General features: G+C 40.1%; 1 protein-coding gene and 1 long non-coding RNA gene across 3 annotated transcripts in view; one reads left to right on the top strand and one right to left on the bottom strand.

Moving 5' to 3' along the window:
* The window catches only part of AR (androgen receptor), a 194597-nt gene extending 179117 nt beyond the window's left edge, over positions 1-15480 (bottom strand). The window contains exon 1 of the mRNA XM_070461807.1: positions 13127-15480. Within this exon, the coding sequence (XP_070317908.1) occupies positions 13127-14655 (1529 nt within the window). The 5' untranslated portion in view covers positions 14656-15480. The remainder of the gene's footprint in view (positions 1-13126) is intronic.
* Positions 15481-15819: 339 nt separating this feature from the next.
* On the top strand, positions 15820-25140 carry LOC139033122 (uncharacterized). Of its 2 annotated transcripts, XR_011485731.1 has the most exons (3): positions 15820-16436; positions 20389-20720; positions 22262-25140. It is a non-coding gene; the product is annotated as an uncharacterized lncRNA (long non-coding RNA). The 2 variants fall into 2 exon arrangements; XR_011485730.1 differs by lacking the exon at positions 22262-25140 and having other exon boundaries at positions 20389-21554.
* Positions 25141-25756: the final 616 nt, after the last annotated feature.

Raw genomic sequence — 25756 nt, 5'->3', positions numbered from 1 at the left:
TGACATTTTTCCTGATGTTTTTGTTCCTTTTGTCCAATGTCTGGTAGGACACGGATTCTGATCATTCTCCTTATTCTCTGTCCGATCTTGCTGATGCAGAAAGTTAATTTTTAAAGAAAGGTGAGAGGCAGGGCAATACAGAAGGTGGAATAGAGGGAGACAAGTCAGCCGGAGAATGGAAACAGAGTGATAAAATGCAAAGAGGTTTGGCAGTCAGGAGTCTCAGCTTTAAGCTCTGGTTCCCCTAATTACTTACTATGTACCACTGGATAAGTACCTTTCCTCCTAAGAGTCCTTAAAAGAAGCTAATGTATTGTAAGGACGACTTGCTCAAATGTTTGAAGCTCAGGCACAATGTTTCTGCATTAAAAAGTTATATAATATGACTAGCACTCATTTTCCTAAATGTAGTAAAAATATATATATAAATTTGGAGCTGAGCTACCTAGCTTCTAATATAGGCTCTTTCACTTACTTGTTCTATACCCTTGGACACGTTACTTAACCGTTCTGTTCCTATTCACACACCAGTAATATGAGAATGATAATCATACTTACTTCAGAAAGTTATTTTGAGAATTATATGAATCAACACATGTAAAACACATAAAAGAGTTCCTGACTTCAAAAAATCAACTATTTTATTTTTCTTACCTCAGATTCTCTCCTATTTAAGTAGGCATTGAATTGTCCAGGTTTCTAGTAGGCTCTGAGATATTTAACCACCTTGAGGTTTTCAATAATTTCTATAGCTTTGCTTTCCAATCCCTATTATAAATGATCAACTCCTTTCCATCACCCCCTTTATGTCCCTCCACCTCCACTTTAATCTACAGGACTTAGCTATTCCATGAGGATCAGCAGACTATAATAAGATCAGTGCATAATGACAAGTCACCAGTCTCTTAAGGTAGCAGAAGTGAATGACTAGCTAATCTGAGAAGTTGTTAGTAGTAAACAGTAGTTAGAACCTCACAGTTACAAGCCAGACTTCTGCTAACTCCTAGCTGCATGACCTTTAGGCAAGTCACTTAACCTCTCTGAGTTTATTTACCAAGGTTTTTGTGAGAATTAGTTAACCTATGTAAGGCTCCAAAATTTGGCACATAGTAAGTACTATCATTATTATTGCTATCATAATTCTTTGTTCTGAGTGGGTAAGCACTTTTCCAACATAGAATTTCCCAAAGAAGCAACAGACAGCTAACCCTCAAAATAGGTTCCGACTAAAGAAATGAGCTTTCTGTGTGACTTTGGTCAAATTCTTTTCCATCTCTATATCTCAGGAACCTCATTCATAAAATGACCAAACTGGAGAAGATGGCCTCCCATGTTTCACAAATTCTAATATCCTACAATCTCAGGCCATTTATGTTCCAGATCTCTGTAAGTTTCATCTCAGATCAAAGTTCAATGACCTTTAAAATCTGCTTAATGTGTTTACCATAGATAAATTATTTTCACATGTGGTTCAGTAAAAACATAATAACAATATTTTGGTTTAATTGGAGGCAGCAGCCAATTTATGTGACGTTCTAGGTTTTATTCATTATTTAGTTTAATTACCTCATTTAACATTTGGGCAAGAGGAAGAAACTCACTGTATCCCCAAAATGAGGCCTCAGAATAACACTAATTAAAGGACCAAGCTAGAATCCAGGAAAACTGAGTCTGTAATCCAGTTATTCTGCCAGCTTGTTGTTTCACCCTAGACAAGAATCCACTCCTCTCTAGGCCTGTATAAAGTAAAAGAGAGAAGGGAGGGGGCAACAAAGGTCTAGGTGATCTCTAGTTCAGTTCAGTTCAGTCGCTCAGTCATGTCCGACTCTTTGCAACCCCATGGACTGCAGCATGCCAGGCTTCCCTGTCCATCACCAAAAAGATGATTTCTAAGATGTCTTTTAATCTTCTTGAAAAGCAGAAAGATAAGGGCACTGCATGAAAACTGAAAAGAAGACAATAGGATATTCACCAAATAACTCAGACTTTGTACATCAAAAATCAACTTCTTGATTCCTACTCCCCCCCCCTCCAAAACACACAGCGTCTTTACCTACAATCTGCATCATGTCAGTAAATTGTAGTCACATTTTTCAAAATGCTCAGATTAAAAGCTTGACAATCAGCATTGACTTTTATATTTTTCTCACAATGAGTATCTAATATGTTAGTAAATACTGTAGGCTCAACCATGAAGACAAATCAAGAATCCAGTGTCTCAAGTCCTCTACCAATAACCTCTGGCCTAAGCCACCATAATCTCTCACCTGGATCACGGCAACAGCCTCACCTCTTTGCCTCCCCTTCATTCTTTCGGTATTTTCTCCACACAGACAATAAGTAAGCAAATAAATGTATAAAATATCAAAGAATGGTAGATATTTTGAAGAAGAGGATCTGTTAAAGTATCAGTCAGCTCATGTTATCCCTCTACTTAAAATCTTCCAATGACTCCCCATATCAGAGCAAAAACTGAAGTCCTAAAGAAAACCTGAGAAATCTCTCATTAACTCTGATCTCATCTCGTCACTTTCCATTTACTTAAACTTCCATCCATGCCTCTATGCTACTGTCCATCATACAAACTATGCTTCTGCCTCTGGCCCTTTCTACTTGTGGTGCTCTATGCCTGGAATGTTCTAATTTCAAATATCCCTATGGCTTACTTCCTAATTTCCTTCAGGTTACTGCTTGAATATCACCTTCTCAGTAAGGCCTTTTCTAACTAACAAATGTAGAATAGTTCTTTCCATTATCATTATATGTCACCCACACTCTGCTAAATTATTCTTCATGACAGTTATCACCATCAGATATATTCTACATGTCTCCTCTCACTAAACTGTAAACTCCGTGATGGGAGAATTTTCATCTGCCTTGTTTTTTGCTGTGTCAACGGTGCCTAATATAGAATTTGATATATAAAAAGCTCAGTAAGTATTTGTCGAATAATGCAATCTATAAAGTAGGATGGCAAGACTGTCAGCGACTTGAATGCCCACACAACCCAATCCATCAGTCCAGTAAGTGGATAAAAGACCCAGGAGCCTTAAGATCTTCACAAATTTCTAGTGATACTAGTTAAGGTTTGCCTCTCTGACTCTCCTATTTCCTCTCTATGAGGTGAGCAATCTGTGTGGTAGGAAAAAAAAAAAGGAACACTTGATTTGAGGAACAAGAGTGGGGCCAAAATCCTGGCTCTGCTACCTTGCAGCTGTTTGACTTTAGACATGTTACTTTACTTCTCTGAATATAATATTTACAATGGGAATGATAGAATTATAATAGTATGAAGAGCACTAAAATAAAGTAAATCTGACTCCTTGTATAGGATAGAAATGAGGGTGAAATGCAATAATGGAATATGAAACCATTCTGTAGACTGTGAAATGTTACTGGAATATGTCCAATGTCACTATTCCCTGTTCCACATTCAGAGAAAGGTGACAAGGAGTTAAATAGTGCTACTAAAATGTTTTGTACTTTGAAAAAGAACATCCCAAATTAAATACTAAGTACCACTGTGGCTTATTTATTGTCTGGTACCAGGAGGTTCTGGCTCAAGTCGTCCTGTGATATGCTGAATCCACCAAAGAGTCCAACTGTTTCCAGGGAAAACCTGTCACAGGACACTCGCAGTCCCCCAAGTGGCCAGATAGTGGGACTACACTTCCACAAGCAAGAAACTACTCAACTTGCAGAAAACAAAACCCATAATTAAGAAGTGTGTCATTTTCAAACTACATCGTCTAATTCAGCAAAAGCCTTATTAAAAAAAGTTTTCACATTCCCCTTACTCCCAGAATTTTTTGATTTGTGCTTCTTGCTTCCCTCCCTTAGCCAATACCCTGAAACTCCATTTCTACAGAACCTCAAAGCAAGCCACCATGATCAATAGAAAACTTGAGAACTGAATAATAATTCTTGATCTGATCACCACACTGGGCATCTTTATTGCCTCTCACGCCAAACTTAGACCTATTAATCACTCTCAATTTTAATTAATTCCTAATATATTGCAGTTAAAGACATCAAAACATGTTCTCAGCAAGTGCAACACAACAGCCCAAAATGAGAAAGAAACTAGTAACTAACTTGACTGGCGTGGCACTATTGAAAAAACAGAAAGATTCCAACCCCTTACTCCAGTTCACTCGTCATCGTCTTTCCACAAATACTACCTTCTGGTATCTGAAATATCCATCAAGATCTATAATTATTGCTTGAGTTTAACCATATCCCAACCTAATTCATAAAGGATGAGAAGCAATGACAGATAATACTGTTAACCACTTCCACCTATGTTGATCCATTTCTTTTTTGAATATTTACATTTAAAAAATACACAACACATAATCCGACATCGCATCATACTGGTATCATGGTGTTGCTATTCTTTTTTGCTTTGGTTTTAATAGCTATAAGCTCCTGGAGGGCAGCAATCTCGAGATTCTCACTGAACTATGTTCCCTTCACCATGATCTCCAACTAGTACACAGATGGGCATCTAGCAGGTGTTAAATGAAAAGTGGTTGATTGATGAATACTTTTAAAAAATCAGTTTATTAAGGTCATCTCTAAAGACAACTAGGTCACAATAGGACCTTTCCTTCAGGGGCCTGCAGTTTACTTACCATTTTCAGGACACAATAGCTAGAGCTGATTAGTTATGACCTTTAGCCCAGAGTGTTAATGAGACCAAAGTTCAATCCCTTTATAGGTAAATTTTATCTCCTTTTTATGGTTATGGAGTGCATTCCTGAAAAAAGTTCAAATTATATGAGAGTAAATGAACCACTTCTTCATCTACAAATACACACCAGAAAGAGTGGTGGCATTTACTTTATCTAAGGGACAACATATAAATACATAAATACACAAACTCAAACATAAGCCAAATACAGTTAGCTAGTGATTCCTTTGCTTTAGTTTGCATCTGTTACCTCTTCATGTTAGTTTTCTGCATAGAAATTATTATTCCTCACCCCCTTGCTAGCAGTTCCCAAATCCAAATGCTTAGTTCCCAAATCCAAATACTAAAAAGAGAACTACTAGCTGCATAAACCTGATTAATATGTTCCTTTCCCACTGTTCTCTAAAGACCTGAAAATTTTAGATTCTAATTCACAGCTGAGGAAAGTTGAGAGCAGTGTCCTTATGCAGGCTTCACACCAGATGAAACAAAGTATGCTTTAATTTTCAGCACAGCAACTGAAACCTTTTGCCTCTTAAATTCTAGAGGTGTTCAAAATTTAGGTAGTTTCAGGGAGATTACAAGATATAAAATCAATTTTCAAAAAAGCAATTATATTTCTAAACATCGGCAATGAACAATTTAAAAGGATCCAAGACAATTGCATTCATAATAGCATCAAAAATTAAAATATCGAGGAATTAATTAAATGAAAGAAGTGCAAAATTTATACTCTTAAAACTACAAAACACTGTTGAAAAAAGTGAAGATGACATAAATAAATGGAAAGACATTCCATGGCCATGGATCAGAAGACTGCATGTGGAGACGCAACATTCCCCAAATTTATCTGCCTCCTTTATTAGCCTCCTCTATTAGAATCCCAAATGACTTCTGTAGAAATTAACAAGCTGATCCTAAAACTCATAGAGAAATTAAAAAAAAACAACACAATAGTCAAAAACAATCTTGAAAAAGAATAATAAAATTAGAAGACTCACTCTTACTAATTTCAAAACTTATTAAAAACTTACAGTAATTAGGACACTGTGGTATTGATATAGGATCAATGTAATATAGCCCACAGTCCATAAATAAACTTTCACATTTACAGTCAACTGATTTTACACAAAGGGTGCCAAGATAGTTAAATAAGGAAAGAATCAACAAATAGTGCTGTGTTGACTAGATATTTACATAAAAAATTAAGTCAAAAGTGAACAAAAACCTAAATTTAACAACCAAAACTATAAAACTCTTAGAGGGAAACCTAAGTGTAAATCTTTGTGACCTTGGATTAAGCAAAGCCTTCTTAGGCATGATACAAAAATCATAAGCTACATACAAAAAAATAGGCTGGGCTTCAAAAGTTCATGTGTTCTTTACTGACTACCATCAAGAAAGTGAAAAGACAATGCACATATATGATAAAATATTCACAAATTATAATGCGTTACAGGATTTGCATCTAGAATATATTTTTTAAAACTCTTACAACTCAATAAGAGTAAGACAAATAATCTAATTAAAAATGACCAAAGACAAGAGTATATACAGTCAATATGCACATAAAAAGATGCCTAATATTATTAGAATATTATTAGTCATTATGAAATGCAAATCAAAGCCACATTGAGATACTTCTTGACATCCACTTCACACTGGGATTAAAAAGACAGTAACTCCCAGAAATAAGCCCATGCACCTATGGTCAATTAATCTATGACAGAAGAGGCAAGACTACACAATATTGGAAACACAGTCTCTTCAGCAAATGGTGCTGGGAAAACTGGACAGCCAAATGTAAAAAATTAAATTAAATCATTCTTTAACTTCATACACAAAAACAAGCTCAAAATGGATTAAAGATTTAAATGTGAGACTGGACACTATAAAACTTCTAGAGGAAAACATAGGTAGAACACTGACATATATAAAGCACAGCAACATCTTTTATGATCTATCTACCAGAATAATGAAAATAAAAACAAAAATTAAAAAAAATTGGTACCTACTTAAAAACTTTTGCACAGCAAAGGAGACAATAAACAAAATGAAAAGATAACCCACAGATTGGGAGAAAATATATGCAAATGATATGACCGATAATGGATTAGTCTCCAAAATTTACAAACAGCTCAAGATGCTTAACAGCATCAAAACAAACAACCCACTCAAAAAATGAGCAGAAGACCTGAATAGACATTTCTTCAAAGAGAACACACAGATGGCCAGGTACATGAAAAGATGTTCAACATCATTAGTTATTGGAGAAATGTAAATCAAAACTACAATGAGATATCACCTCACACCAACCAGAAAAGCTATCATCAAAAAATCCACAAACAACAAATGCTGGAGAGGATGTGGAGAGAAGGGAACTCTCCCACACTGGTAGTGGGAATGTTAATTGGTACAGTCACTATGGAGAACAGCATGGAAGCTCTTTAAAAAACTAAAAATAGAGCTACCATATGACCCTGCAATCCCACTCCTGGGCATATATCCAGAGAATATATGGGGGATAATATATATATATATATATATATATATATATATATATATATATACACATGTATCTATTCACTTCCCTATTCTCTATTCTCCTTCACTATTCACCTGAAACTATCACAAATTTGTTAACTGGCTATACCTCAATGCAAAATAAAAAGTTTAAAGTTTGGAAAATAAAAATAATTGGCAAGATGTGGAGAAATTGGACCCTCATACATTGCTGGTGAGATTGTAAAATGGTATAGCCACTTTTGAAGACAGTTTGGGAGAGCCTCAAAAGGTTAAACAAAGAGTTACCATATTACCCAGAAACTTTACTCCTAGGTATAGCCAAAAGAATTAAAAACCTGTTCACAAAAAGAAACTTGTACATAAATGTTCATAGCAGTATTATTCATAATAGTCAAAAAGTAGAAACAACTCTAATGTCCATCATAGATAGTGTGGTACATGCATAAAAAGGAAAGTATTGAGATGTGCTTCAACATAGATTAACATTGATATATTTATTCTACATGAAACTAGTCACCACATGCTATGTACTACATGGCTCCATTTATATGAAATGTAAGCAAACCCATAGAGAGTGAAAGTAGACAAGTGGTTGATAGTTGCTCATGGTTAGGGTGGGGTTTGACTGGTAAGTGACCAAAATATTCTAAAATTGATTGTGGTGATGGTTGCCCAACTCCAAATATAATAAAAACCATTGAACTATATACTTGGGTGTATTACATTATTTATTGTGAATTATGTCTCAATAAAGCTGTTGATTAAAAAATAAAACTCAAGTACTGCATGAGCTAAATTGGCAGCATTCTCAAGTAACAAGCATTTTAGAGCTATAAATTTGTCCAGATTAGCCACTCTCAACACTGCTCTGCCCTGTCAGATGGTAGCAGGGATCAGTATGAGAGAGAAGGGATGGTAACACTCATGACTGTGCAAGAAATTGTGCATAAAACACTGAAATTGGGCATAAATCTCTATGCAGCAGCCACCAAATGTAGACTTTACTGAGCAAAAATATCATCTGTCAGGTGGGAAAGTTTAAGAAAAAAAGTTGGGAAGTGTCACTCTACAGAGGTTTATCCACATGATAAACAAATGTTACAGAAAATGCAACAAATTCTACTCCCTCAACTAATAAAGGGATGTTCACTAAGTACCCTTCTGGCTTACTCAAACTTACATGAGTGCTAGTTTATAAACTGGAAGATGCTGGGTTTTTTTCTCTGAAAAGAGTGCTATATAAATATGAGATTTCATAATTCTTTTCAATATCACAAAATCCAATAAGTACTGATAACTGGATGGAGTTTTACAAGCAACCAGGGGGGAAAAGGTCAACTTTGTGTCTCAGATGACAGTAACTTACTCTTGAGTTCAACATCTCAGAACTTGATGTAATGCTGGCAGGCAAATTCTGAGGCAGATTACTTTCTTAATACCTTTCTTTGTTTTAAATGACTAATTTACATATAGCTTCACCACATTAGCCCAGCCGGAAACTTTTAGCAAGCACCATCACAAACAGATTAGATGTTGCATGTGAATGCCCTGGAGAAATTTGACCCACACAGACCTGTCTCAGAGGTGGGAAGGTCCAGTTTTTCTCAAGTTTTGAGAAAAGGTTGCCAAAATAGCCAGTAGACAGAGAGAGACAGAGAACAAGAGACAAAGACAGCAGCCAGCAAAATTCTTCATTAAATCACCAAGTCCTCAAGCATCTAGCTCAGCTCCTTCAACAACTGTTGAATCAGGCTCTAACCTCAAAGTAATTCATTTTGCAATCTCCTCAAGTCATCTAGTCTTAAAAGAAAGGTGCTGGGGTTGATCTGATCCATTACTCTCTAGATTAAAAAATATTCTTTAGGAACATGCCATAGGTGTATTGAGGATAATATCCTGAAAAATGAAAACTAGAAAGAAGAGTCTATATTTCAATGTCAAAAGCATGAAAGGAGTAGAATGAAAGAAAATCAGGGACAGACAGCACTTAAGGAAGCTGCAGACAAAGAGAAAATGGTGGAGGTAGGGGGTGGGGAGAGTTTTCCCTTTCCCTCTCCAACCAACCTCACAAAACTTGATTTTTATTTGCTCTCTATTTTTTCGGAATCATGATTTCAGGTCTGGTTATAAAACAAGCTCCTTTCTTACCACACTGAGCCAGTGTTCTGCTCCCTGCTTAGCAGAGTTCCGAATGAAACTGGTGGTCTTGATATCACCATAAATAACAATAATAGTAAAATTGCCCATGTCCCTAACTCCAACTCACATAATCCCATCAAGAGCAGACACAGTACAAGTAAGAGTCAGGAGATCAAAACATTGTTTGGTTTAAATGCACATATGTATACCAGATAAGAAGATTGCCGCTGGGGTGGGGGTGGGGGAAACATTTTAAAAGAAAATTATATGTGCCAGAAAATTTAATATATTAATATCAAAGTTTGCAGCTCAAAAAGAATGGAAGTCTCATAAGGTAAAGTTAACACTGGCAAGAAAGCACCCTTAAGTGACCCTGCAACTGGAAATTTACAAGCTTTTTCAAAAATATCTCTAACTGATGTTAACCTTTGGCCAAGCTGAGAGATACTCTGCAGACAACTAAGAGAATTCTATCACTACATCTTGCACATATTTCTAAATGGGGTACCACTCTGTGTGGCTATCTGGTGCTTGAGTTCTGATTACTGGTACCCAGACAGATCTCACCAGTTATTTGCTGACTGTGAAGAAAGGATGCTTCTTCCCAACATATTGACCCTGAAGGTCTATAGACAGAGAGTGTCATTCCCAAAGCAAAACTCAGATTTAAAAACTGCTCCTTGCAAAATAGTCATTAAAAAGCTGCTTGATAACTGCAGAGAGGAAAGTAGATAGAAAGGGGAATTAATAAAATGACCTCTTTTGAAATAACTAATGGAGAAGGCAGGATTTGCCAGTTTTAAAGCATTACTAAAAGACTACCTATTATGAAGACAAGAACAAATTATCAACAGAAAAATTAAAATTTTTTTTTGCATCTGGATGATTTATTTGAACATCAACTTTAATTCCTGCATAGGCTTCCCTTGGTTTCATCTCCCAAGAATAAATATTTGTCATATTATTATTCTATTTGCTGGGATATAAAGGGCCTTATTTCTGTCAAGTGAGACAGTAGTCAACTAACAAAGTTGCAGTCTTGCTTGATCTCTGAAAGAAGACAGCTTCATAAAATATTATCAGGGTTTCACACCAACCCTATCACTTTTTATTATTCCTTCCGCAGCTCAAACCACATGCTAAAATATATATATTTTTAAAAAGGGACCATCTAAGCCCTTTCTCCTCTTTTTTTTTTTTTTTGCCTTTCTCCTCTCGACAGAAACAATGTAGATGTATAGAACACAGAATTATTCCGGAAGTTCACACACAATTAGAAAAGAGAGGAATCCAACATATTACTGAAAGTCTCTAGAATGTTGAGATTTTTAACTGAAAGATGGCATATGATGTATGCTATACAGAAAGAGTGGAAGCTCTAGCTTTGACTTAAGAAAAATTCCTTCCCTTCACCAAATTGTGCCCTATAAAATGTGGGAAAGTAAGAGAAAGTAAAAAAAAAAATATCAACTTTTAGATTGGTGCTGGTTGAATTTTTCAAAAACCCAATTTGAGGATTTTCTATATCTTGCACATAAAAAATCTTTGTCAACTCACAAGACAGAAACACCAGTTTTACCTCTCACTAGACTCCTATAACCAATGCAGCAATCACAAACCAGGAAAGAATAAATAATCTTGTACTTTCTTAGGTTACTACTAATTTCTCACTATTTGAGGTCATTAATTTATGCAGGTTTTAGAAACAGAGACATTTTTCCATGAAGATCTGAGATAAAATCACCTAACTTACTGCACACCTGATAGGAAGAACTTTTTAAAAACTCTCTATAGCCACTTTCTGAAAATTTCAGGTTATGCCTTTGAACATACACACATCCCTTAATGTGGAATCATTCATATCCTCCCTATTAATTGAGTTACTTACTTGGGTGTTGAGGGAGGCATACAGAAAAGGGATGGTTCCAGTGACTAGGCAAGTCAGGAAGCACCTTATACATTCCACCCCTCCCCCGCCAAAAAACAAACAAACAAACCGTTCACATTAAAAAGAGAGCTCTGCTGACTAGCAACAGCCCTGGGTTGGGGGGGGGGTAAAATATACTCTAGCAAGTAACTCTGTTCTTATAAAATGAAGACCTTTTGTCCCATAGTACGCCCACTTTGCAAAAAAATTTTTAAAGACTGAGAATATAAATGAACCCTTTAAAAATCTTGTAAGCCAAACCTTAAAAACCTAAAAAATGCAAAGCCTGGTTAGAAGCTGTTTCTTCCGTAGCCCAGGAAATAATATTTTATGAAATCCTATTCTCCTCTTTCTTTTCTAACATTGTTCTATCAATCTTCCAAGAACAGAAGCATCAGTGAAAGGAAGCAAGTTGTTGGTTTAAGTCTCCAAACAAACATGCTAAGGCTAATAAACTGAAAATGTCACAGGTAAAGAAAATAGCTACAGAAACTCAGAACAAGACTCAAGTCCATGAAGACATCAACACCCAGCAGTTCTGAAGAGTTAGTTCCCCAGTTAATATTCCCTTCCTCACAGAGATAAACTAATGTCTTAGTTTGCTGAGGAAAAAATCTTTAATTTTTTATAAAATTAAAAAAGTTTTTTGGCCTCCAAAAAGCTCAGCTGCGGTAAGGAAGAAATTTTAACAGGCAAGATGAAACTGACTGCCACTTTTTTCATATCCTAATTAAAACTCTTGGGCAAGAGTAAGACTTACAGGTCCCTAACAGTTCTTACCCAATTTGTTATCATGTTTTAAAATGCAAGTATATCCTTAAAATGAAGGAATATATTGAAGAATATTTCCCTTCACAAAAGCAGATTTCTGAGCACACTGCAATAGCAGGAAATCCTTTTAAACTTTTCCCTCAACACTTTTGTAAGTCAGACTCAAGTCTGGTTAAGTTGTTCATTAAAAGAACATTCTCTTCTTTATAGATCTGATGCAAACTCGAAGTAGGAATTGTGGATCTTTTGTAATCCATACAGAAAATAAACACTTTACAAGAGAAATCCAACTCTTCCATCTAGTTCCAATATAGTCAAACTGTGAGGGCAAATCTTACCCATCGTTTATGAGGAAATTTGTCATTTGGTTTTCCCTTACCTTTGCCTGCTCTAATTGTGCCCGTTTGGAGTCTGTCTCCTGACCTCCAACCTTGAGGCAAGTCTTCCTTGTTGCCAGCAAAGGGACTTCACCTCTTCTTCCCACACAGCGGCCCTCACAACGGAGACCACTTTCTTCCCATAATCCCATTCTCCTTTCATTTCTTTGGAGGAAGCGGGTTGAGAGAAGCTTGGGCCAGTCATTTTGCTTCTAACCTGCCAAGACAAGCTGGAGGGACAAACCCTAACAGAACTTAAGAGGAGAAATTACCCACATTTCTTGTCTAGGGTCTCTGATTGGGGGCAGGGGAGAAGGAAAAGCAGTGGAGGGCTTAAAAGGGTTTATTTCATAAAATGGCCCTTGGAACTGGATTTAAATTTGGAGCCGGCAGGACATGGAGTACCAAGTGGCAGGGAAGATTTTAGGACGCTTAGTGGAGAGTTGTCAAGTCAAGGAATCTAGAAAGGCTTGCACCAGCATCCAGGACTCACAGTGGTGTGGGCTGGGGCACACAATTGGGGTTCAGAGAGCAAAGGTCAATCTTTGGCAGGCCAAGAGTCCAGGGAAGGCTCCAGATTTAAAGCGTCCCTTTCTGTGAAACTCTGTTAAGCTCGCCCAGGAACAGAGTGTTCGTACGCAGAGGAGAGGGCCGACTCTAGGCTTAAAAACATTTTTAGGAGGAGAGACTTACCGCATGTCCCCATAAGGTCCAGAATAGTTCTCCATCCAGGGGCCCATTTCGCTTTTGACACAGCTGGGACTTGGATAGGGCACTCTGCTCACCACGCCGCCGGGATACCACACATCGGGTGGGGAGAAGTCGCCTTCTTGGCCAGCCAGCCCCTGAGGTGGCCGAGTGAAGCCATATGGGGCTACAGCCCCTGCCTCGCCTGCGCTGCCGCCCCCGCCTCCGCCACATACTGCTGGCCCATACAGCTGGCCTTCTTCTGCCGCGAAGAGAGTGTGCCAGGAAGAGGAGGCGGCGGCTGCGGGTGAGCCTGAGCCCGGTCCTGCTGCACCCCCGCCATGCAGGCTCGCCAGGTCCCCATAGCGGCAATGCGCTGCAGCGGCCGCCCAGGCGCTGCCGTAGTCCAGCGGGTTCTCCAGCTTAATGCGGGCATGAGGATGGGGAGGTGGTGGAGGGGGCGGCTGCCCAGCCAGGGCTAGCGGAAAGTTGTAGTATTCGCGAGTCTGATAAGCTGCTACCTCGTCCAGTGCTCCAGACTTGTAGAGAGACAGGGTGGATGGCAGCTCAAGTGTTCCAGAGCCCCCTGCTTCGCCGCTGCCAGAGCAGCCCAGGCTCTCAGTGTCCAGACCTTTGGTGTAACCTGCCTTAAAAGCGGAATACTCAGCAGTCTCTTCAGTGCCCTTGCTCGGGCCATCATCCAGCAGAGAACCTTTGCATTCAGCCAACGGGGCACAAGGAGTGGGACGCACCGCGGCTGGTGGACCTCCCAGGAGCGGGGCGTACATGCAATCCCCCCGAAGCTGCTCCCCAGGACTCAGATGCTCCAATGCCTCCACACCCAAGCCCATGGACACTGACACTGCCTTACACAACTCCTTGGCGCTGTCCGAGATGGTCGAACTGCCTCCTAGGTAACTGTCCTTGGAGGAGATGGGAGCCCCAGTGGCCTCCCTCGCTCTCCCGCTGCTGCCTTCGGATACCGCCTCCTGCTGCTGCTGTTGCTGCTGCTGAAGAAGTTGCATGGTGCCGGCCTCGCTCAGGATGTCTTTAAGATCGGTGGAGCAGCTGCTTAAGCTGGGGAAAGTGGGGCCCAGCAGGGACAACGTGGATGGGGCAGCTGAGTCATCCTCATCCAGAGGTGCTGGCGGCGGCGGCTGCAGCCCCTTGCCGGCAGCCGAGGCGGCTCTGGGCTCTGGGACGCAGCCACTCTCCGGGTGGCCCTCAGGGGCTGAGTGATGTTGTGAAGGCTGCTGTTCCTCTTCCAGGGCCAGGTAGCCTGTGGGGCCTCTGCTCTGGACTTGGGGAGAGCCATCCTCTCTCTGCTGCTGCTGTTGCTGCTGCTGCCGTGGACTGGTCTCCTGCTGCTGCTGCAAACGGGCGCCGGGAGGTGCTGCGCTCGAGGCCTCAGGGTGCCGGGGGAGCGGGTTCTGAATCACTTCGCATACACTCTGAAACAGGTTCTGGAAAGCTCCTCTATAGGTCTTGGACGGTGGCCGGGGGTAGACCCTCCCCAGCCCTAACTGCACTTCCATCCTGAAGCTTGGCTCAATCTTCTACCTAATTCCTTTATCCTGCTCCCCTTTTCTTGCTGAGAAGAGTTCAACAGGCTGCAGTGCGTAGTTGCTGCAGCTAGTTGCCCACCTGCGGGAAGCTCCTGGTAAGGAAACTTGCAGGAATAATCACTCCAAAGCGTTCTGACAGTCTCAAAGTCTAGTGCAGAGGAAACACACGCTGGACACGATCTTCCCTGGTAGGCTCACAATCTGTTCCTGAATACTTGTAGGGTAGATTCAAAAGATGCTTTTTGAAGGGAGGGGGGGCCCTCTGCCTTCTGAATGTTATCCACTGAAGCAGGTGCAAATAGGAGCCTGGTTATTTTCTTTTTGGTTTATTTTGGGTTTTTCTGTTGGGTTTCGTTTGTTTGGTTTTGGTTGGGGCTTTGTTATGCTTGGTCTCTTTTCTTTCTTTTTTTTTTTTGTGGGGAGGGTGGCTACTGAAGTCCTGACTGCCTCTTCATCGTTTGATCTCTGGCCCCACAAACCGGTGGGAAGGAGGAGCAGCGTGCAGGGGAGGTGGAAAGGGAGTACGAGGAACCAGGGGTTCTGACCTGCGTACCGCCTAACCAGCCAGATTCTGGCTGCAGCACTGAAGCGGCTCCCAGGTCTCCTGGCACCCCAGAGCCGTCTTTGCAACGTGCAGCTAGCTCACCCGCTCGCAGCCAAAGGGAGTTACCTCTCTGCAAACTCGGGCTGGCCGCGCGGGACTGACTGGAAGCGGGGGGCGGGGGAGGTTGAGGGGGCTGAGAGGAACTGACAGAGGCAGCAGCTGTAGAGGAGACCCTGGGGGGGGGGCAGGGGGAGGGGAGGAGGACAAAAGCAGCCGTCAGTCCTACCCGACACTTTCCTTGCTTCCTCCGAGTCTCTAGCAGCTTTTAAAAACTTCACCGAAGAAGAAAGGGCAGCTCCGGGGCGGCGACTTCGAAGCCGCCGCGGTGCAAGAGTCGTTGGCTGTCGCCAGAGCCCGCTGGGGTTGACGCGGTGCGTCCCTTAGGCTCCTGTCCCGCACGGAAGCAGCGAGCTCGTTCGCTTTCCCTCCGTCGCTGGCTCTGCCTCCAGGCTTGCTCCGGACCCTCCGGCGCTCGCAGCACACTGGTTCCCCGGGATCTCGGAGGGGGCGCTGGGAGGTGGAGAGCAAATGCAACAGTTTGCTAGTCGGGTCCCGCCCCCGCCGGGCCTGCCTCCTTGCCTTCCCACCTCCTTTCTCCCTCCCCTCCCCTTTCCTTTTCTCCCCTCCCCTGAACGCGCAGGAAAGCCGGGTGGCTTTGGAGAAACAAGTGCTGGCGCAGCGTGGGTGAGGGCAGAAAAGGATTGGTCTAGCCTAGGAGGACCCCAGCTTCCCGACTATCTCTTGCTTTCCTGGACCAGATTTTAAGCGACAGGGCTGACTTTTTAAGCTTTAACTCGGAGCTTTATTTTGAAGACAGGGCCACTGAGCTCTCAGAGGCCAGCATTTACCAGGTTTGGTTCCGAAGTCCAATCTCAAAACAGACCCTGTGCACGTATGGGGGCGGAGGGAGTGGGAAAGGGCGATAGAAGTATAGAGGAAATATGAGAATCTCCTTCAGTGAGGGACTATGTTCAGGGCAGGCCCACCAAGAAGTGCAAATGAGAGGTCTCCTACAAACTGAGGAACTAGCTATGATGGCCAAGCGAGCCTGTACTTGTTGAAACCTTTCCGATTTCTCCATAGGGGTAGATTGGGCCTTGTGGCGTGGTATCAGTTGCTCTAGGAGCCCTCTGCCTGGGAACCAAAGGTAATCTCTACTCTCTTCTCGTCCCTTTTTCCTGTCTAGAATTTCTTCTAAGCACACACTTCTCACTCATCCAGATGTACCAAGGAAAATCACTCAGAAGAGCAGGCAAACAACCGGAACACTAGAAATACTTGTCATGTACACAGAAACCTCAATTTTGTCCAGGGTTTTGCAGACATTTGCTTATATACAGGCACTTGTTTTTCCAAGTTGCCTTTGCATATTTTAAGCTTGCAAACTGCACTATTCAAGGAATGGAACCTATATAAGACTGCTTTTCTTCCTTTCTGTAGGCAGCCAGAAGTGGAAGGTGATATGGACTATCACAATTGTTCTTTTATGGAAGAGGTCTCATCTTCTCTGTGTAAAGGTGGAGAGGCAAGTGGGAATCAAAGAGTAGAGAAAATGAAAGGGTCGATCTATAGAGAAGGAGGTGTCCCTTGGTGTCAGCAGGGTCTCTGGGCCTCTCTAGCTTTTAAAATCCTTAGACTTCTGGATCTGGGCAGGGTCTGTCTGTCCCAGAGAACTAGTGGAGATTTTCACATGGGCCTGTTCTGCTTTTTGCAGGTTTCTACAGAGTCTTATCTTGTTCACAGACAAGCATCATGAGAATTTACTTACAGTGACCAAAGGAAGTAATACTAAAGACAGGGATGAGTGAGCATGATCTTCTCTATTTCCCAGATGAAGACACTAAAGCAAGGACATAATTTGTTCTATGTTTCACTTTAGTAGAACCTAAACTAGTCTTCCATCTCACTGCTATTTGAGCTAGACTCATCAGTATCAAGGGAACTTGGAAAAGGGCTATAAATGAAACTTCCAGAAACCTGAGGAGCTTTTTATCTGAAGAAGTGAAAAATTGTCTCCTGGGACTTCAATGACTGAACATCCCAGACATACCCCCTTTGTTGGTAAAGAATCTCACAAGCTACTCTTATGGTTAAGGCACAGTCATATTCTTAAGAGATTTCCAATTGTAACAGGGCAATTCTCAATTCCTTATTGTAATGGAAAATGGGAGTATGTAACTGAAATGCACAGATACTATGTAAACCTTATTTAAATAATCGGCACAACATTTAGTTGCATCAAAGTTTTTAAAGAAGGTTGCTCAAAGTTAGTAAAGTAAATTGGACTGGCAGGAAAGTGAAGTGTGAAAGTGAAAGTCGCTCAGTGATGTCTGACTCTTTATGACTCCATGGACTGTATAGTCCATGGAATTCTCTAGGCTAGAATACTGGAATAGGTAGCCTTTCCCTTCTCTAGTGGATCTTTCAAACCCAAGGATCGAACCCAGGTCTCCCGCATTGCAGGCGGATTCTTTACCAGCTGAGCCAAAAGGGAGCCCAAGAATACTGGAGTGGGTAGCCTATCCCTTCTCCAGCGGATATTCCCAACCCAGGAATTGAACCAGGGTCTCCCGCATTGCAGGCAAATTATTTACCAACTGAGCTATCAGGGCAGGAAAGTGGAATGGAAATAACATAGGTCTCAAAGTCAGAAATTTGTCTTAAGATTGACAATGAATCTCTTCCTCTAAGTAAGCTTCATTTCTTGCTCTGTGAAATGGGGTGGGGAGAAGGTAGATGCTGGATCTGACAGTCTTTCAAACACTGACAATTTAGAGTGCTGTGACTCACTTGAGTTTTCTTCTTACCTGCACTCCATAGAGGGTGAGTAGGGAAGGGGCTGCTAGTAATAGTGAAAAGTTCAGTGGACAAAAGTGAGGAGGGTAGTTATAAGTAAAGAAGCCTGGAAAAAAAAATAAACAGAAATAATTCCTCAGAGTTACCCATTGAATAAATGGCATCCTAACAGACATTCAAACCCAGGTCTGAAGAAATTCCAAAATTCATGTTGCTTTCACAGCACCAAAATTATCTTCAAAATTTTCTTATAAAATTCCAGCCAATAATACATACCTTTGAAAGGCTGATAATTAAAGATTATATGTATGTAAAAATTCAAACAGTAAAGCATTTTACAAATATGAAAGATCAACTCATTATGTTTTATTTTTAAAAGTGATGCTACCAACATTCATGTTATTGTCAAGGAAGACTAACTACTCTGAACATAATAAGAATTTATACTTTATTTTGAATATCGAGCTATGATTTCCAGTATAAAATCTTATCTTTCCCCCATTGCTTTAAAGATGATCAAGAGATGCTACTGGAGACTATTACATAAATCATGTGCTTGTACAATCTTTCTTTCTCTTTTTTCTTTTCCTTCTTTGCAATTTTTAGCAACCATATAATTTACATTAGGGTTCACTCTTGGTGTTATATATTGATAGGTTTGAACAGATGTATAATGACATGTATCTATCTTTAGGTATTATACAGAGAATTTTCTCTGCTTTAAAAGTCCTTTGTACTCCACATATTCATCCCATCTCCCCACCACTGATCATATATTTAGGCAACCACTGATCTTTTTACCATCTCCATAATTTTAGCTTTTCCAGAATGTCATATAGTTGGAAACATACAATATATATTATATTAATTATACTATATGTAGCCTCTCAGATTGGCTTCTTTCACTTAGTAATATGTATTTGAGGTTCCTTTATGTCTTTTCATGACTTGATAGCTTGTTCCTTCTTAGTACTGAATAATATTCCATTATCTGGATGTACCACTTTTTATCTATCCATTCATTTACTGAAGGACATCTTAGTTACTTCCAAGTTTTGGCAATTATGAATAAAGCTACTGTAAACATTGGGTGCAGGTTTTTGTGTGGATATACATTTTCAGTTTATTTGGGTAAATGTCAGCATAATTGCTGGTTAATATATTAAGAGTATATTTGGTTTTATAAGAAACCATCAAACTGTCTTCTAAGGTGGCTGTACCATTCTGCATTCCCACCAACGAAGGTAAAAGTTCCTGTTGTTCCACATCTAGCACCCAGTGTTGCCAGGGTTCCATTGTTGGCCATTCTGGTAGTGGTATCTCATTTCTGTTTAAATTTGCATTTCCCTCATGTCATATGATGTGGAACATCTTTTTTTAATTAAGTTTTATTGAAGTATAGTTGCTTTATGTTGTGTTAGTTTCTACTGTACAGCAAAATGAATCAACCATACATAGACCCTAATTCTAACCCTCCCTTTTGGACTTCCTTCTCTTTCAGGTCACCACAGTGCATTAAGTAGAGTTCCCTGTGCTATTTTTTTCCTACGCTTATTTGCCTATCTGTCAAGATCTTTGGCCCACTTTTAATCCAGTTGTTTGTTTTCTTTGTTGAGTTTTAATAGTTGTTTTTACATTTTGTATGTTGTTGTGCTCAGTCATGTCCAAATCTTTGCGACTCTATGGACTGTAGCCCACCAGACTCCTCAGTCCATGGAGTTTTCCAGGTAAGAATACTGGAGCAGATTGCCATTTCCTACTTGAGGGGATCTTCCTGATCCCCGGAATCAAATCTGCATCTCTTGTGTCTCCCACATTGGCAGGCAGATTCTTTTACCACTGTGCCACCTGGGAAGCACATATTTTGGATAACAGTCCTTTATTGATGTATATTTTACAAATATTTTCTCCCAGTCTGTGGCTTGTCTTCTCATTTTCTTGACATTGTCTTTCAAGAGCAGAACTTTTAATTTTTAATGAAGTCCAGTTTATCAGTTCTTTCTTTCATGGATTCTGCCTTTGGTCTTGTATGTAAAAAGGCATCACCACACCCACAGTTACCTAGGTTTTCTCTTATGTTATTGTCTAGTGATTTTATAATTTGCATTTTACATTTAGGTGTAATCCATTTTGAATTAATTTTTGTGAAGACTGTCTAGATTCATTTTTCACATGTAGATAGCCATTGTTCCAGCACCATTTATTGAAAAGACTACTTTCACTCCATTTTATTGCCTTTGCTCCTTTGTCACTGATCAATTGACTACATTAATATCGGTCTATTTCTGGGCTTTCTATTCCAGATTGATTTTCTAAAACAACCATATTAAGGTATTACTTGGACTGTGAAGAAAGCTGAGTGCTGAAAAATTGATGCTTTTGAACTGTGGTGTTGGAGAAGACTCTTGAGAGTCCCTTGGACTGCAAGGAGATCCAACCAGTCCATCCTAAAGGAGATCAGTCCTGGGTGTTCATTGGAAGGACTGATGCTGAAGCTGAAACTCCAATACTTTGGCCACCTCATGCGAAGAGTTGACTCATTGGAAAAGACCCTGATTCTGGAAGGGTTAGGGGTAGGAGGAGAAGGGGACGACAGAGGATGAGATGGCTGGATGGCATCACCGACTCGATGAACGTGAGTTTGAGTAAACTCCGGGAGTTTGTGATGGACAGGGAGGCCTGGCGTGCTGCAATTCGTGGGGTCGCAAAGAGTTGGACACAACTGAGCAACTGAACTGACTGAACTGACATACAAAATGGTGCACATATTTAAAGTTTTATAAATTGATAACTTTTGTCATATGCATAAACTCAGGAAATCATCATCTAATCAAGACAGTGAAAATATTTATCACCTCTAAAATTTTTTTGTGCCCCTTTTACTTCCTCACTGCACCCCTCCACACACTATCCTTTTGGCAAGCAATTATTTGCATTTTGATTAGTTTTCATTTTCCAAAATTTCATATCAATGAAATTGTCATCTTTTTTGTCTGGTATCTTTCACTCAGCATAATACCCTTGATTGGTAAAAGACATGGCAACCCACTCCAGCATTCTTGCCTGGAGAATCCCCACAGATAGAGGAGCCTGGCGGGCTACAGTCTGTGGGGTCGCACAGAGTTAGACATGACTGAGCAACTGAGCATGCATGCATGCAATACCCTTGATATCCATCCAGGCTCTTATGTGTAACAGTAATTTGTTCTTTATTGCCAAGTATTATCCCACTGTATTGGATGTACCACAACTTGTTTACCCATTAGCTTGTTGATGAAACTGATGTTCTTTACAAATTTTGGATATAACAAATAAAGATTTTATGAACATACATACATACATCTTTGTATAGACATATACTTTTGTTCCCCTTGTCTGTATATTTAGTAGTGGAATGTTCACTAATGTTCTAATGTTCACTAGAGTAGGTATACATTTACCTTATTAAAAAAAAAAACTGCTAAGCTGTTTTCCAAAGTGTTTGTGCCATTTTATGTTCTCACCAGCATTTCCTTCACATCCACACCAGCACTTGGTATGGTCAGGTTTATATCTTTTTTTTTTTTAATTTAGCCTTCTAATTTGATATGTAAGCATTTCTCATTTAATTTGCATTTCTCCAATGAATAATAATGTAGAGAGTTTTTGATGTGTTTATTTGCCATTTGCATATTTTTATTGGGTAAAGACTGCTCAATTTTTTTTGCAATTTTTTCTATATTTGGCTGCTTATATTTTATGAAGTTTTTAAAGTTATTTGTATATTCTAGATACAAGTTCATTATCAGACATATGATTGACATTTCTGATGAGAAATAATATTTTCTCTCAATTTATAGTTTGTCTTCATTGTCTTACATTTTTTTTTAAGAACAGAATGTTTTAATTCTGATCAAGTTCAATTTATCAATTTATTTATGGATTATGCTTTTGGTGTCAAATTTAAAATATCTTTTTCTAACCAAATATCACAAGCTATGTTTTTAAAAGCCTGTGTTTTTTCCCTAGAAGTTGTATAGTTTTCAGTTACTTATACTTAATAAGTTCATATACTTAATATGATCCATTCTCAGTTGATTTTTGTATATGGATATCCAGTTATTTTTTATATCAATGTCCTTTTGTTTCAGTCCCATTTGTTGAAAAGACTATTTTTCTCCTTTTAATTGCCCTTAGACCATCCTGAAGGAGATACGTCCTGGTGTTCATTGGAAGGACTGATGCTGAAGCTGAAACTCCAATACTTTTGCCATCTCATGCAAAGAGTTGACTCATTGGAAAAGACCCTGATGCTGTGAGGGATTGGGGGCAGGAGGAGAAGGGGACGACAGAGGATGGCATCACTGACTCGATGGGCATGAGTTTGAGTAAACTCCGGGAGTTTGTGATGGACAGGGAGGCCTGGCAAAGAGTCGGACACGACTGAGTGACTGAAATGAACTGAGACCTTTTTAATAATCAATTGTCAATATGTGTTTGTGTAGAGAGCTGTTTTTAAGTTGAATCTGATCACTCACTTAAATTCTGTCTCTGGCTTCCCATTCCTCTTAGTATAAATCTCCAAATCTTTAACCAGATGCTATATGATCTGGTGTCTTGTAACCTCTCTGATTTGATCTCATACCACTTTTCCTCCTGTTTTCTGAGCCTTGCTCACACTGGCCTTTAATCAGAGTTCCTCAAAGGCCCAATAGTTCTTCATGCCTTTTCATATGCTGTTCCCTGTACCTGAAATGCTGGCTTATCCTTCTCCTTACTCATTTAGCTAATGCCTATGCATAAAGCATTTCCAGAAAGACATCTTATACCTCCTGGGCTATCTCAAATTCTCCATTCACTCACCTTTTAACATGTTTTAACAGTACCCAGTATTTCTCTGTTGGAAGTTTTCTCACAAATTGTTGTTTAGTCACCCAGTCATGTCCGACTTTTTGTGATCCTGTGGACTGCAGCAGGCCAGGCCTCCCTGTCCTCACCACCTCCTGGAGTTTGCCCAAGTTTATGTTCATTGCATTGGTGTTGCTGTCCAGCCATCTCATCCTCTGACGGCCTCTTCTCCTTCTACCCTTGATCTTTCCCAGCATAAGAGACTTTTCCAATGAGTTATCTGTGTGCATTAGATGACCAAAATACTGGAGCTTCAGCTTCAGCATTAGTCAATCCAGTGAATTTTCAGGGTTGATCTCCTTTAAGATTGACTGGTTTGATCTCCTTGCTATCCAAGGGACTTTCAGGAGTCTTCTCCAGCATCACAGTTCAAAGGCATCAATTCTTTGGCATTCTGCCTTCTTTATGGTCCAGCTCTCACAACTGTATGTGACCACTGGGAAGACCATAGCCTTGACTATACAGACCTTTGTCAGCAGAGTAATGTCTCTGCTTTTCAACACACTGTCTAGGTTTGTCATCACTTTCCTGCCAAGAAGCAATCGCCTTCTGATTTCATGGCTGCGGTCACCAGCCACAGTGATTTTGGAGTGCAAAGAAGAAGAAATCTGTCACTACTTCCTCCTTTCCCCCTTCTATTTGCCATGCAATAATGGGGCCAGATGCTGTGATCTTAGTTTTTTAAATATTTAGTCTTAAGCCAGCTCTTTCACTCTCCTCCTTCACCCTCGTCAAGAGCCTTTAGTTCCTCTTCGCTTTCTGCCATTAGAGTGGTATCATCCACTTATCTGAAGCTGTTGATGTTTCTCCCAACCTATCTTGATTCTGGCTTGTGACTCATCCAGCCCACTAATTTCTCATGATGTGCTCAGCGTATAGGTTAAACAAACAGGGTGACAGCAGAGAGCTGTACTCCTTTCTCCATCTTGAACCAATCAGTTGTTCCATACAGGTTCTAACTGTTGCTTCTTGAACCTGCATACAAGTTTCTCAGGAGAAAGGTAAGATGGTCTGGTATTCCCTTCTCTCTAAGAGCCTTCCACAGTTTGTCATGCTCTACGTAGTCAAGGCTTTAGTGTAGTCAATGAAATAGAGATAGATGTTTTTCTGAAATTCCCTTGGTTTCACTATAATCCAGCAAATGTTGGCAATTTGATCTCTAGTTCCTCTTCCTTTTTAAGCCCAGCTTGGACATCTGGAAGTTCTTGGTTTGCATAATGCTGAAGTCTAGCATGCAAGATTTTAAGCATGGCCTTACTAGCATGGGAGGTAAGTTCAACTGTCCTGTGGTTAGCACATTCTTTGGTCCTACCTTTTTGGGGATTGGGATGAGGATTGACCATTTCTTGCCCTGTGGTCACTGCTGAGTCTTCCAGATTTCTTGAAATATTGAATGCAAAACTTTGATGGCATCCTCCTTTAGTGATTTAAATGGTTTTGCTGGAATTTCATCACATCCACTAGCTTTATTAACAGCAGTGCTTCTCAAGGCCCACCTGACTTCACACTCCAGAATGTCTGGCTCTGGGTGACTAACCACACCTTCATAGTAATCCCATTCATTAAGATCTTTTTTATACAGTTCTGTGTATTCTTTCTATCTCTTCTTGATCCCTTCAGCATCTACTAGGTCTCTACCATTTTTATCCTTTATTTTGCTCATCTTTTGGTGGAATTCTCCCTTGATGTTTCCAATTTTACTGAAGAGATCTCTAGTTTTTGCCCTTTTGTTGTTGTTTTTTTTTTTCTATTATTAAGCACTGTTCATTGAAGAAGGCCTTCTTGTCTCTTCTAGCTATTCTTTGAAACACTGCGTTTAATTCAATGTACCTTTCCCTCTCTCCCTCGCTTTTTGCTTCTCTTCATTATTCTGCTATTCATAAAGCCTCCTCAGATAACCACTCTGCCTTCTTGCTTTTCTTTTTCTCTGGGATTCTTTTTGTTCACCACCACCTCCTGTACAATATCACAAACCTCTGTCCATAGTTCTTCAGGCAAATACAAGTATATTAATTGTGCATTCAGTTGTTTAATATCTATTTTCCTCACTAGACTATAAGTTTGTTCCCTGATAGCAGGGACCTTGTTGATTCTTTTCATCATCCAATCCTTAGGACTCAGTCTGGCATGGCACATAGTCATTACTTAATAAATATCTGTTGAATAAATGAGTGGTATCTATTTCCACTTAATGAGAATCCTATTTCCAAAGAGAGTTTGGCTTTGGGGGTTTGCAGCCATACTTGTGGTTTCAGCATACTTAAGCATGCAGTAAGCCTTTTCTCCATCTACAAGTAGAGAATCTCTTCAATTCATGAATTGAAGGGGTATTGAGCACTTACTGCTTGGCAGACCCTGTGCTAGGCACTTGGGATTCCCTGATAAATGGGATACTGTGGACTGTGTCTTTGAGGAGCTTATTCACAGTATAAGAACAAGAGTGAAAAATCATTTAAATATCTATATTTGAGTTGGGCTAGAAAGAGTGGGGCTAATGAATAAATGCTCAGTTTTTCCTTCTGCTGATTTGTAGATGTTTGCTATTTCCTCCATTTAGACAGTTATAAGAGACTACTTTTTCATCTCATATTTTCTTCTTTCTCCCTAAATGGTGACGCCTCCATCTTACCCTTCCTCACAGCTCTAGCTCTAACTTCTCCCCTGACCACCTTCCTCGAGGCTATCTTCAGTAGAATCAAAATCAGAGGGTTCTTTATTTAAAAATAACTCTGATAGCATTGCTTCTCTTCTCTATAAACTTTAATTGCCTATACTAGGGGTTTC

Source organism: Odocoileus virginianus, chromosome X (assembly GCF_023699985.2).
Source record: "Odocoileus virginianus isolate 20LAN1187 ecotype Illinois chromosome X, Ovbor_1.2, whole genome shotgun sequence".
NCBI classification, from domain to species: Eukaryota; Metazoa; Chordata; class Mammalia; order Artiodactyla; family Cervidae; genus Odocoileus; species Odocoileus virginianus.
The sequence above is the reverse complement of the archived record's forward strand: the minus strand, read 5'-3'. Positions and strand labels throughout refer to the sequence as shown.